The 14,855-nt window shown below is 40.4% G+C and overlaps 1 protein-coding gene across 2 annotated transcripts in view; it reads left to right on the top strand.

Annotated features, from left to right (window-relative positions):
• The window catches only part of BNC2 (basonuclin zinc finger protein 2), a 382,515-nt gene that overhangs the window by 344,199 nt on the left and 23,461 nt on the right, over window positions 1-14,855 (top strand). For both annotated transcript variants that reach the window (XM_075825666.1, XM_075825667.1), the window contains exon 5: window positions 7,814-9,774. In XM_075825666.1, the coding sequence (XP_075681781.1) occupies window positions 7,814-9,774 (1,961 nt within the window). The remainder of the gene's footprint in view (window positions 1-7,813; window positions 9,775-14,855) is intronic.

The raw sequence follows: 14,855 nt of genomic DNA, 5'->3' as shown, positions 1-14,855 counted from the left end.
TCATCAGTTGTCAGAAGCTGGAAAACCCCTTTAAGCTTTATATAATTTTCTATGACTGTCCATTAACCAGAATATTTGATAATCCGCCACTTTCAGGTCTTGATGCCTGGTTAGAGGAATTTGTGTATTTAGGAATGAACTGCAACTGATACAGCACCTTTATATGGCGGCACAGCGATCAGCACTGTTGTCTTGTAGTAAGGGATTAAGTCTGATTTGGAAATATATCTGCATGGAATTTGTATGACCTCCTTATATGTGTGTGTGTCTCCTACTGGTATTCCGGTTTCCTTTTACACTCCAATACTTTTCAGTGGGAATGTGAGTCGGAGATATTGTAGTATCATCTCCGTCGGGGACAGGAACTGAAGTTAATGAATAGATTCTGTCTACAGCACTGTGCAATATGTTAGTTTAATATAAGCAACTGGAAACAAAATAAAAGCTGTTACCGTCATAATGAATGTTATTACAATTAGGCCTTATTCACATCCGTTTTTTTTCATAGAGCGGGTGTCTGTTGCGAGAAACTCACAGCATGTCAGTTTTTGCAAACCAGACTAGCCCATTGAAGTCTAAGGGTGCGTGAAAAAAACCGGACAGTGCACAGACGACATCCGTGTTCTGTTTGTTTTTCACGGAATGCAAAAATACGAGAAGCGAAACCAGTAAGTGCTTGCAGAGGAGAAGAACAAATGACACACTGACGCAACATATGCATGAAAAACTGTCTTTTTTTGCGGTTTCAAATAGGCAAAACAATATCATTACAACTGTTATTGTATAATTATAATCCGAATTCTATAGCCACCAATATATTTTACTTTAGATGGCAGATTCAGAACGCATTATTGCATTATGTATACCCAGAGGGTTAGGCCTCATGCTGGCGACTGAAGAGTGTGTGTACGGAAGCTGAATGGAGGCACACAGAGTCCATGAGACTCCGTACTACTGTCTCGTAGGCACGCCGTGCCTCACCGTATGGTGCCTCTGTACAGCACCGGATTTCAGAGCTAAACTCCCCTAGAAGTAATGTTACAGTAATAGGGGAAAGTAATACAGTATCCAATGGAATCCGTATGGATTCATACAGTATTTGACAGAAACAAACCTTTGCATGTTTCTGGATGAAATCGGAAGCATACAGAGATACAGTAGAGCCCCATAAAAGTCTATGATTGCCATATTTCGGCACCATACAATGCGGTGCTTGTAATAAGCCGTAATATGCTCGTGTGCATGAGGGCAGACAGCTCAATTTTACCTTATCTCTTTTTTTTTTATAAATTTTAAATACAAAAACATGATGAATACCAGAATACGAAACAGAGAAAACCTTTACTTTTGGTAATGTTTTACCTTGTTGACACTACTGGGATCTGTTCTTGTATTTGATGGGGAAAAAAACAAGTAAAGAAGAAAGGAAGACAAAGCTTTTTTTTTTTAAACTCAATTTAGTTAATATAGCCTGTACCTTTAAAATGTCTTCTGTGAACCCAATGTTTGACTCCTTGTGAAAGATATTAAGTTGACAGCTTGCATCTTCAAAGCTAATCATCTTGCACTCATTCCGTGCTACAGACGTGACTCAGATGTCAGGACAAAGTATGTCCTTATGTCTGGGTCACATCCTCACACATTATATCCCTGCCTGCAGGTCAGCTGCAATCATATCTTCAGTTCATAGGAGGGGAGCCCTGCACATTGTATAGTCTCCATAATGTTTTTCTCTTTAACTGCGCAAGATGATAGGTCCAGTGTAGAGGTCATCAGATGCTTTTAAGATTTAGTAACACAGTTGGGGTTGAAGAGCCACAAAAAGTACTTCCATTCTAATTGATTGCAAATGTGCATGTACATGAATAATAAAACGAAATTAAGCCAGCGGTGTAATGTAGTACATAATTTCTAGCAACATATTCTAGCTATTTAATCTTACTGAGAAAATAGTAATCTGACACTTATACAGTAACATTATAACTCTGCAGTTAAAGGGTTAATAAACTTCAACGTGGTCGTTTACCAATGATAGATGAGTAGCTTTTGACTTTTTAATATCCTGATATTAATGTTTTTAATATAAAATAGCTATGATAATAAGCTACCTGATATACCAACCAATTTTTGCTATTGAACTGAAGGAATATCAACGCCTTGTTTTATTACCACAATACCTAAACTGAACTTCCACTTTTGCCAACTGTAAAAGTTTTGCTTGGGCCCAAAACTTCCCATTCTGCTGTATACAATTACATCACACTATATAAGGTCTATATTAGTAATTATGGTATAGTGAGATAAGCTCTGTATAGTATGATCACATTACTTTAAAGTTAATATAATACGCCCTTGTGCCTTCACATGTAGTCCTGTCGTTCGGTCTATCTTAACACAGTGCTCAGTGCAAAGGTTTCAGGAGGGTTCCCTTCTCTTCTGAACATTTTGCTCATTGTCTTCCAATGTACCGGTCAAAAAAAGATGGCAAAAACTATTATGTCTATTTTGCGGGGCATTTTTTTAAACATACTTGGGAAGATATATTGATATTGTATTAAATTCAGACAGCTTAGAATTAAACAAAATGTGCCAAATTTATACCATCTTTTGGTTGGTATAAAGTTTAGTCTACTTTGTTGCGCTAAAATTTTGGCGCAATTTCACATATCTTAAGGTGTGCTCCTTTCTGCTAAGCCATGCCCCTAAGTTATAAACATCTGTTCTTTTTGGCGCATTTCATTGATAAATTTTTCTAAAATGATTTGAAGAAGGTTCGACTTAGGCCAGAATTCTAGCAAAACTACAATAGTAAATCTGCCCCATTAATAGGAAAGGTTTTGACGTCTTCTCTGATTGGAGTTTCTGGCCCAGACCACCGTGAAGATCTTTTCCATCCTTTGGCTTCTTGCTTTCCCAGCACCCTCCCTCCCCAGTCCCCACTCTCAACACAAACACCCCATCCTGCTGTTACAGTACCCCCAATGCTCCACCTGTTGCTACCTCATTTACCTCCATTGCTGTACTTGCAGTGTTGCCCAGTACCCCAAAATACGGTACTTCAGAATTATTGAAACAAATCAGAAATATAGTAACAGTAGTGTTAGTGACATTACTATAGTTACCCACCAAAATAATAGTCCCACACTGATAGTGACCCCAAGTTAATAGTGTCATACACATAGTGCACCTGAAAACAATAGTGCTTGATAGATAGTGACCCTGAAAATAGTAGTGCCAAATAGCCCCAGACAGTAATAGTGCGCCCTTTAGGCCCACACAGTAATAATGCCCTCTGTTATGCCCCATACAGTAACAGTGCCCCTTTTAGGTCCCACGTAGTAATAGTACCACCTATAAACTGATACTGTAATAGTGCTCCTCTTAATGCCCCCTTTATGCCACAAAGAGTAACAGTGCCCCCCTTTGTGTCTTAACAGAATAACAATGCCCTGACAACCTGCGCAGGCGACACGATGCAGCGACACTAACGCGGCATCCTCGTCTGCCTGCTAACGTCTGATAGGCTGCAGGCTCAAAACAGCCTGTTGCTATTGAAATAGAATCTCTCCTCTGCCACTCGCTTTTATGCATTCATACGCATTTCTTAAGATAGCACCAGCTCTAACCACAGCCCTGGCCTGCAATTATTAGGTGGCATCCTACCTACAAAGCGATATGGAAGAGAAGAAATGTAAAGATACTGTATATTTTTATTTTAGGTATCAGCTTAGCCATGGCATGAGTAATAGAAGATAAAATTTAAGGTCCTAGATTTCTAGATGGAGGTCAAGATTAAGGTATTCCTAGTCCATTAAATGAATTGTCGCATGTATATATATATATATATATATATATATATATATATATATATATATATATATATACACAGGGTGGGCCATTTACATGGATACACCTAAATAAAATGGGACTGGTTGGTGATATTAACTTCCTGTTTGTGGCACATTAGTATATGGGAGGGGGGAAACTTTTCAGTCTGGATGTTGACCATGGTGGCCATTTTGAAGTCGGCCATTTTGTATCCAACTTTAGTTTTTTCAATGGGAAGAGGGTCATGTGACACATCAAACTTATCGAGAATTTCACAAGAAAAACAATGGTGTGCTTGGTTTTAACGTTACTTTATTCTTTCATGAGTTATTTACGAGTTTCTGACCACTTATAAAATGTGTTCAAAGTGCTGCCCATTGTGTTGGATTGTCAATGCAACCCTCTTCTCCCACTCTTCACACACTGATAGCAACACAGCAGAAGAAATGCCTCCCGATCTGACCCCCTTAGACTTTTATCTTTGGGGTCATCTGAAGTCAATTGTCTATGCTGTGAAGATACGAGATGTGCAGCAACTGAAACTACGGATACTGGAAGCCTGTGCTAGCATTTCTTCTGCTTTGTTGCTACGGGACCAGGCCGAGGTAAGTGGAACTGAGCGGTGGCATCTCCTGAGGAGGAGACTGGGGCCAGCGCTCGCAGACCCATTTTTCGGTGGTCAGGAGGAGAGTGAACCTGACGGCCCACAGCCATGGACATGACAGTATACCCCCTCTTCTTGGGACCAGAGTGAGAGAGAAACTTTGGAAGGGTAGGAGCATTGAGGTTCTCCTCTGGCTCCCAGGACCTCTCTTCAGGACCAAACCCCCCCGATTCCACCAAATAAAAAGTCTTTCCTCTCACTCTCTTGGTGTCCAAGATCTCCTTAACCTCAAAGGCGTCTGAAGGGCCGCTGGAGGCAACCGCAGGGCTAGGAGTCTTGGTAAAGCGGTTCAGAACCACTGGTTTCAGGAGAGAGACATGGAAGGAGTTGGGGGTCCTGAGGGTAGGAGGCAGCCGAAGCTTGTAGGCGACAGGGTTGATCTGCTGCAGGATTTTGAAGGGTCCGAGGAGCCTGGGAGCAAATTTGTATGGCCCTCAGTCGAATATTCCTGGAGGACAGCCAGACCTTCGTGTCAGGAAGAAACTGAGGCGGTTCTCTTCTCCTTGTATCCGCCTTCCGTTTCATGCGGTCGACCGCCAGCAGGATGGAGGATCGAGTCTGCTGCCAGATCTGAAGATAGTCCCTAAAAGCCGTGTCAGCAGCTGGTACCTCGGTTGTATCAGGCACCGGGAGAGGAATTTGTGGGTGTTGGCCATAGACTATAAAGAACGGTGTCTTCTGTGTGGACTCGCTGCTGTGATTACTGTAAGATAATTCAGCCCATGGGAGCAACTGCGCCCAGTCATCATGCTGCTTGGAGATGAAGTGGCGTAAGTAGTTCTCCAAGATCTGATTGATCCTCTCGACCTGACCATTGGACTGAGGATGGTAGGCCGAGGTAAAGTCCAACTTTACACATAGGAGTCCGCAGAGGGTTCTCCAGAACTTCGTTGTGAACTGAACCCCCGATCAGACACAATATGCTGCGGCAAGCTGTGCAGGCGGAAGATGTGTTGGATGAACAGCTTGGCCAGTTGAGGAGCAGAAGGAAGACCGGTAAGAGGAACGAAGTGGGCCATCTTCAAAAATCGATCCAACACCACCCAGACAGTACTGCATCCAGCAGAGAGAGGCAGGTTAGTGATAAAGTCCATAGCTATATGCTGCCAGGGAGCATCGGGCACAGGCAATCGCTGGAGCAGGCCAGCAGGTCTGGAGTGAGCGACCTTGTTAGCAGCACACACTGAGCAGGAAGAAACAAAGTCCATAATGTCCTTGGGCAGCATGGGCCAGCAGAAATGACGGGCAATCAGATCCGGGGTCTTACGGGTACCCGCGTGACCTGCCAGTCTAGAGGAGTGTCCCCAGCGGAGTATTCTCCCTCGGTCAGCCAGGCGCACAAAAGTCCTCCCTGGAGCAATCTATGAATGGTTTCTTGGCTTTATTATGTTTTTAGCAGAACAATAGAATCAGCAGCGGCAATATTTCTACTCCAGAGATCTAAAAACTTTAAGATGTTGGACAACATGATTTCACATTGCCAAATAGTGATTGTAGGAGGTCTAGGTATTCCTCATCTCAAAAAACTTGACAGATCACGCATTGATGAGTATTGGTTTCAATACGCGCCCCTGTCATCCTTTAGTCAGACTGATGATCAACCGGAATGCTCATGGCTGTATGGGTACATAGAGGACTATAACAAACATCCAGCTATTTCTAACTAGACATTATAGTAATAATTTTATAAGGCTTAACTCAAAGATTTTAACATAACTCAATTTAAGAGGGTTATGTATCATGTCTTTGATGTTGAACTCCAATGAACATTTGTTTGGTACAAATGATGCCGACAGCATCTATCCAGGACAAATTATTTATTTAGGAATCCACTGTTCCCACAATAGCAACCTTTCAACATATACACAAGGGTCTTTTTCAAGGCTATATTGTGGAAATACGGGACAACTAAAGAAATAATTTGGGATGAATGTTGTCGACTTCCGTCATATCTGGTTAAACTGTGACCAGGGACTGTTGTCTTGTCAACGTTGCATCCATCCCATATACTGTATGCCAGCATTGAAATTATGCTTTTTCCTTTTGGATTTGTTTGGAAGGTGTCTTACCACTCATTGGATGTTGCTTCGAAAAGACTTTTGAAGCACTTCATACAGAGAAAATATATTTGGAAACAGCGATCCATGTCTTCTATTGGAGGGCATAACACACAACTGTGTAACTACAGCATAATAGTCTATAAAAACATATGGAAATATACAAGTAGTTGTACATATAAGGAGTAAATTGAATGTTGGTAGTTTAGGGTACTATCTAATAAAGCATTTCATTTAGGATCCATGTTCATAGAAGCATTATTAAAAGCTGTAAAAATATTTTAAGGACTACCAAAATGTTGGAAGAGTTTAAAGCAGAATTCCTGTCTGGAAACATGCTTTATTTTTACAATAACCACAGGCTTACTTTCCAAAATAGTACATTTTTTATTTGTCTTTAATTTCTTATCCAGACTGTGTTGTTGCTTAGTAACCTTTTGGATTTCTACTTGTGAAGTGCATTGATATTGTTTGGCACTGGCCGGTTTCAAAATCTTACATGTCTGGTTTTGGCAATATAAATTAATTGCAGTGGCATCGGACTTGATTCTTGTGAATATCACTAGCAGTATATTTACATTTGGGAATAAAATTCAGTGTAAAGTTTAACCAAGAACATACGAGAAGAGTTACAGGCAATTACGCAGAAATGTATACTGTACATGGCAAGTTATATATCTCATTTTAGCTGAAATGAGTGAGAGTGAGGATCATGCATACAACCCAGTAGTTCACACATGTGCAATGGTATTGCCTGTAGTAACCAGTCAGATTTTTGCTTTTATTTTACAATTATATATTTCCCTGCATTCATTTTTATGCATAGCGCCAATTATGTGTTTTTCTTGTTTTTATTTAAGCATACCATCCAACAACAAATGACACCCCAGATTGAGTTTGGTTCTTGTAAAAGTGCATTAAAAAGGGAAGTTGTTTTTTTTAACCCTATTTTAGGGTTGTTGCTGTTGTTGTTGTTGTTAAGCAGAGCAGGGGCAGGACTAAAATCGACCCCTGATATGGGATGCAAATGTTGTTAGGTATGCATAGTATATAATGCAATAGAAAATTAATGTACTAATAAATCCAAATGCTCTTGTTAGGGAGGGGGTGGGTTGGTAAGAACTCTACACAGGCTCCTGGATTTGCTCCCTCTCACACCTGTCGACTGACTGAAAGTCTTAGGTATACACAGTTGTTGCTTTCCCCTCATTTTCTTTTTTAAGATATAGTTATATAAGTACTAATGCATATACTTTTCTTTCAGGATACTGCTGGCAAAGTCCTGGATCGTTGGGCAATTATGTCTCGAGAAGAGGAGATTATCACTTTACAGCAGTTTCTACGGTTCGGAGAGACCAAGTCCATTGTGGAGCTCATGGCCATTCAAGAAAAGGAAGGACAGTCAGTTACTGTGCCTTCTTCAAAAGTTGATTCAGATATAAGAACTTTTATTGAAGGCAACAATCGTACCAGAAGCCCAAGTGTGCTATCACACTTGGAAAACAGTAACCCTTCTAGCATTCACCACTTTGAGAACATGCCCAATAGCCTTGCATTTCTCCTTCCATTCCAGTATATCAACCCAGTCTCTGCTCCAATGCTTGGATTACCTCCTAATGGGTTCATGTTAGAGCACCCCGGACTGAGGTTGCGTGAACCCAACAATTCAAATCAGAATGAATGTGAAGAGACCAGTGAGGATGAGGTCTCCCCTATGCCTTATAGTAGGAATGAGCAAACGTCCAATAGAAATGCCTTGAGTAGCATCACAAATGTAGAGCCAAAAACAGAGCCAAACAATGCCTCTCCCTCTCAAGCCTCTACTCCTGTCAGTGACATAAATAAGTCTGAGCATGTCAAAAGTTCTTTCAAGATTCACAGAATGAGAAGGATGGGATCTTCATCACGGAAAGGCAGGGTATTTTGCAATGCTTGTGGCAAAACCTTTTATGATAAAGGAACACTAAAAATCCATTACAATGCTGTACATCTTAAGATAAAACACCGATGTACTATTGAAGGTTGTAACATGGTTTTCAGTTCCCTTAGAAGTAGAAATCGGCATAGTGCAAATCCCAATCCCCGACTTCACATGCCAATGTTAAGAAACAATAGAGATAAAGATCTTATTCGTGCAACATCTGGCGCTGCGACACCTGTAATAGCAAGTACAAAATCAAGCTTATCTTTAACCAGCCCTGGTCGACCTCCAATGGGCTTTTCAACGCCACCTTTGGATCCTCTCTTGCAAAATTCACTTGCCAGTCAACTAGTGTTTCCATCCTTAAAAACTGTACAGCCTGTTCCTCCTTTTTACAGAAGTTTACTTAATTCAGGAGACCTAGTGAGTCCTCCAACATCGCTACCTACTAGTCCAATATTGCCAGCACCTTTAGGGGTAGATCAGCCTCTTCCTCCTCTGCCTCAAGAGCTCCAATCAACTGTGATTAACATGTCAACACAGGACTCTAATACAGATCTTGCTCCTAAGAAAAAGCCACGAAAATCTAGTATGCCAGTTAAAATTGAGAAGGAAGTCATTGATACTGCTGATGAATTTGATGATGATGATGAAGAAGAAAACATTGATCATGGCCCTTCTACAAATGACATGTGCCATGATTCTCAAGGTGAGGTGAGCCCAGGATTGTCAATAAACAGTTACTCAAAAACAAGCAGTAACAGGTGTATTATGCGTTCAGACACTAGAGCAAACAGTATAACGTCTGAAGACCAGGAACATGAAAGAGATTTTGAAAATGAATCCGAATCCTCGGAGGCAAAGTTTTGTGATGATCCAATGGAGGATGACAACCTTCCAATTCACAAAGAAGGCAATATTAGGACAGAAAATGATAAATCCTATGAAAATCATATTGACTTTCATCAGCAGGCTGTCATAAAGGTAAAAGAAGAGTTTACAGACCCTACATATGATATGTTTTACATGAGCCACTACGGACTTTACAATGGGGGTAGTGCTGGCATGGCTGCACTTCATGAAAGCTTAGCCTCATCCTTGAGTTATGGAAGCCCACAAAAGTTCTCTCCAGAGGGGGACCTGTGCTCAAGCCCAGACCCTAAAATTTGCTATGTGTGCAAAAAGAGTTTCAAAAGCTCATACAGTGTAAAGCTGCACTACAGGAATGTTCATCTAAAAGAGATGCACGTCTGCACGGTATCTGGTTGCAATGCTGCTTTCCCTTCACGACGAAGTAGAGACAGGTTAGTACTTTGTACTGTATTGTGAACATTGTAGATTTTGGTGTGTTCCACCACATTGCTATTCAGCTATTCCTACAAACATTAATCTAGAAGAACATTGTTTTTTTATTACTTAAATTAAATGTTCATTTTTTAAACTATTTTTTTTATCTCAGAAGGTCTAAAATTCTTTGCTGATTTTTTTTTTATATACTTTTATAGCGGTCATAGTTATTCTTTTCTTATACAGAGCTCCAAATCCCCTGCACAGACATATATTTAAGGGATAAACGTGCACACACAACTAGGAGAAAGAAAATACTGTTATCCAGTTAACTCAGTGGTGTGCAGTGAGCTTCTAAGCTCCACATATTGGTCCTGTAGGCAGTCATAATTTTAACATTAAAGTCTATAAGGGTAATTTAACGTTTCAAATATTACAACTTTTGGACCACTTCAGTAAAAACTGCTGTCAATTATAGTAGAAACACAAGCCAGCTCCTGGCAGATGTAGATTTCACTCAGTGGCACATGGACAGCCGAAGATGCAACACTTGTGCCTCTTAATACATTTGTTGCATCTAATTCCAGCTTGTTTCAGAATAAGACTGGCATATGAAACGCCAGTCTTAATAAGTTCCCCCTTTGAGCTCTGTATCAGAAAAATGGAACTCCCACCTCTATAAACAATATATTAATAAGAAATTAATAAGCACAGCACGCTGGCCCTAAAAATTGCAAGATGTTAAAAGGCGGACATTCACTTTCACTTTATAAAGAAGGGAAAAATTGCACAACTAATATATGCTCCATATCTACCACAAAGACTTCTGTTGACAATGCTCATTCCAAAGGACTCTTTAGTGTTATAGTACAATTAATAGTACTGTAGATGTATACAATAAGAACAAGGTTGACCAGAGCTGACAGTGTATGGATTTCTTAGGCCCCATTCACATCAGCGTATTGCCTTCCATTGAAGGGATACATTGGGAGGATTTTCGATGTATACCTACGACAGAAGACTTCATTGCATTCCACTGTATAGGCATAAAGGAGGATACGTCGTTCATATTTCCCTGGCAGAGCTCCACCTGAACCGCAGTCCTAGCTGAAACTCCTGATGTCAGGTGCTTACATCACCGGAGTCCCCGGCAAGAGCATCGAAAGCACTTTGGCCGTGGACTCAGAGCCTGGGGAAGCTCCTGAAGTCATTGTCCAAATATGGGCAGTGACGTCAGGAGCTTACAATGCTGGAGTCCCCAGCAAGAGCATTGGAAATGCTCTGACTGGGGACTCCGGCCCTGGGGAAGCTCCTAAAGTCATATTTGGATAGTGATGTCAGTAGTTTTCCCGGGCCGAGCACTACTTGATGCTCTTCTCTGGGACTCCTCTGGGAATAACCCCGACGTATAAGTTTAACATATATCTGTGATGGATGCAAAACAAATGTATACAGCGCGTCATACGTTTTCTTTACGAGATCACTCAGGATGGAATAGCATAGACTACTATGCTATTCCATCCTTTAAAAAAAAGGTATACTAACGGTATACCAGAGGATAGTCTTTTGGCCACTTTCGGGATAATAAAGCCCTAATAGAGCTTTCCCGACGTACACGCGAAACGTAGTTCAAAAGAGACATATAAACTAGGCCGTAGCCACGACAGATAATTAAAGATATTAGACATTTGTATTTTCAATAAAGCATGATAATTGAATCTTTCTAATAAGGTATAGTATGATCAGTGAAATATGATGAAGACATTTCAACACATTCTCCCTGTAAGTATTTTTGAAGAAACATCTCCTGATACTTCATCATTTTATTTTTAAATTGAAGTGGTAAATCTAAAGCATAATCATGAAACAAGACATGGTATCAGTACATGTAGTTTCCCATACTCATCATACAGTACATCACATACAAACTCACTAAAAAGCTTCTCAGTCCAAATAATAAAACTTAAGAATATTCCTCATCTCTTAGTTTACAGAGTATTTTTTTCTTGTTAGGGTAGATGTTTGTGCTCTTTCCATTGTAAATCGGTAAAGAAAATGGCAACCATAGTCAGACATTTTTATTTTATGGCGATGATTATTTAGTCAGACACTTTTATACCTCCTCCATCTCCCTTCTCTCCATATCTGTGAGTCTGTGCCTTCTCTCCATGTACACTAGAGAATGGCACTCCTACCCTGAGCTAGAAACATCCACTGTACTCTGTGAGCTACCCAAACAAAACCTCTTCCCCTATTTTTCCAATCATTTCAATAAAGGGTACAGTCTGAGAGAACACAGCTATATATATTAGGGTAACGGATTACATATTTAAATAAAAATGGGGTATACTGTGTACAAACAATATTCCTGTTAGTATATGCATTACCTTAAACTGAACAAATCACTTAAATAACTGAATGTTATTAATCAAAACTGACAATCAACTAACATTATAACGCTGTTGACATATTATGCATTGATTGTGTTCAATTACTAGAACCATCCTCAGACTTTATGCTTGACTCGGCCACCCTGTCACTTTTAGGGACATTGTGAGAACTACATCTCCACCACCTTGGCCCTCAGTAGTTTTCATCTGCCCTGTTATGTCTAACAGGCCAGTGATATCATATACCACTGTGTATTTGTCAGTAGCCGTACACCTTTCCAGTGAGGGTTTTTATTGCCTATAACTGTGAGGACATTACCGTTTGAGTCCTAAACCCCACGGCATCCAATGTATGAACATTTTGTAGCTTTTCTATTGTTTTTAGAATAGAATATTACACTACTGGTCCATATGCTTCACCATATCCCAACTAAACATACAGTGGCTTCAATTAAGGCCTCATGCACACGACCGTAGCCATCTGCACAGCCGTGATTTTCGGGTCGGCCGGTCGTGGTGTATCACCTTCAGGCCGACCGCGGTGTATCACCCGCAAGCCGTCCGTAAATCGCGGGCCGTGCACATGGCCGCGTCCATTATTTCCTATGAGCCTGGACCGCAGAACACGGCCGTAATAAGACATGTCCATTCTTTCTGCGGTCCAGGCTCATGGGCCATGCACAGACTGTGAAAACCACGATCGTGTGCATGGGCCCATAGGAATGAATGGGGCCGCAATTCTCCCGTGGATTTTCGGTGGAATTGCGGCCGCAAAAGCACGTTCGTGTGCATGGGGCCTAATTCTTCTTTGACACAGGACATTGATAGAAAGAGTCACATCTTAGGCCCCATGCACACAACAGCATTTTCATCCATCCATAAATACGGATCCGTAGTTATCCGTAACTTATCCGCATACACAGAACAGCATCCGCAAATACGGTCCGTAGTGCATCCGTAATGCATCCATATATATGGATCCGCAAAACGAAGAAGAAAACCACAAATGATGTCAACATCTGCAAACCTGGCATCGCCTAGCAACGCTTCCGTAATTACGAGTGGCTACGGGTGCACATCCGTAGCCGTCCGTAATTACGGAAGTACCCATAGACTTCTATGGGGAGTCCGTGCCGTAATTACGAACAAGAATAGAACATATTTTAAGGATCATTCCTACGTAGGGGACACCCATCCATAAAAATATGGAAAGGTGTCCGTAGCCCATAGAAATGAATGGGTCCGTAATTACGGTCCGTAATTACGGATGAAAAATACGGTCGTGTGCACACGACCTTAACCACTGAGGGTCTCCCATAATCACAAGCATATTCTTCCTGGTAAATTAACACTTTTCTGCATCTCAGATGTTCCTGGTAAAGTATTGCATCCTGACAATTCATGGGAAATGCAAGTCTCCATAACATTTTTTTCTTTAATGCTGACCATAGTTGGTATTATTTGTCCCCCAATGTAACCAGTGCTTTAAGATTTCACCATTGGAATGTTGACACACAATACAACATATCTGGCTCAATTGGCAGTATTTTCCATGTGGAAAACGTTTCCACTATTAGGAATATCCTTCATTTGTCCTACTATACAAATATTTTCTCTTTAAGTTGCTCTTCAAATGCTACAATTATAGTGTTTAACCTATAACAATTGAGAAAGTGTAAAGAGAGCAATCCATCTGTTAAAACCAATAGAACTAATCTTCATTAGTCAGAACAAATAGTTTTACTATCATGACAGCAGATGAGATTGTAGCATGGTGTAGATATTGCTTTTGAGCTTTATGACACAACTATTATTTATACCTTCTTATAGTTTCACTTGGTCAATTTGCAGAAGAGGCAAATCTGTAAAAATAATTATTCTGTTGTATAATGCAGTGACCACAAAACTACGTATTACAAATAGGCATAGGGATTTATATCATATTCTCGGCTATGTATATTATTATTCAAAAGCTATGCATGATGCTTGGTGCTCCCAAATACTTTACTTCAAAGATTCCCTTTAAGATCTTAGAAACTAACAATTCATTTTTTTTGGAACTCCAAAGCCCTACAGCTCATCCACATGGGTTTCAATAAGTTACTTACCTAAACACAGGAAAGTGTACACCTTTATTTTCAAACATTTGTAAGATTTTATTACATACATCTTTATGTTGTGCTTGCTTTTGTTGCTGATGCTTTATTTTGTAGCTACACCAGATCAGAGTTACTTTTTAGCATAACACATAAGAATTCATATTAGCACTTTGCATGTATTAACACAATAAATATAGATAAAAACCTGCATGAAGCTGTGTCCATGATCAACACAACTGAACACATTGGAAGTTAAAGAAACTTGAAAACACCCATGTGTATTCCTGATACTTTATATTTGTATATAAAATGACCTAAAATGCAGCATGAAAATTTACTGTGTGTGAACCGTTTTGGATACCTTAAGAATCTCTAACTATAGATGCTAATACTGGGTTACACTAGTGGGTATTTGGAGGATGATGGTTGACTGAGAGCATGAAAATTCCCCAGGCAATGCTCAACCCAAATGTCCTTTTCAGCCTAATGCCTGAAGCTGTACTAATGTCCCAGGGCTGTAATGTGGGTGCTCCTACTATTTTGTCCTTGCACCACCTTCTAGATGCCCTGGTTTTGAAGTGTAATTGTCTTATAAGAAAGACCCTTTTA

Source organism: Rhinoderma darwinii, chromosome 1 (genome assembly GCF_050947455.1).
Source record: "Rhinoderma darwinii isolate aRhiDar2 chromosome 1, aRhiDar2.hap1, whole genome shotgun sequence".
Lineage (NCBI taxonomy): Eukaryota > Metazoa > Chordata > Amphibia > Anura > Rhinodermatidae > Rhinoderma > Rhinoderma darwinii.
The sequence above is the reverse complement of the archived record's forward strand: the minus strand, read 5'-3'. Positions and strand labels throughout refer to the sequence as shown.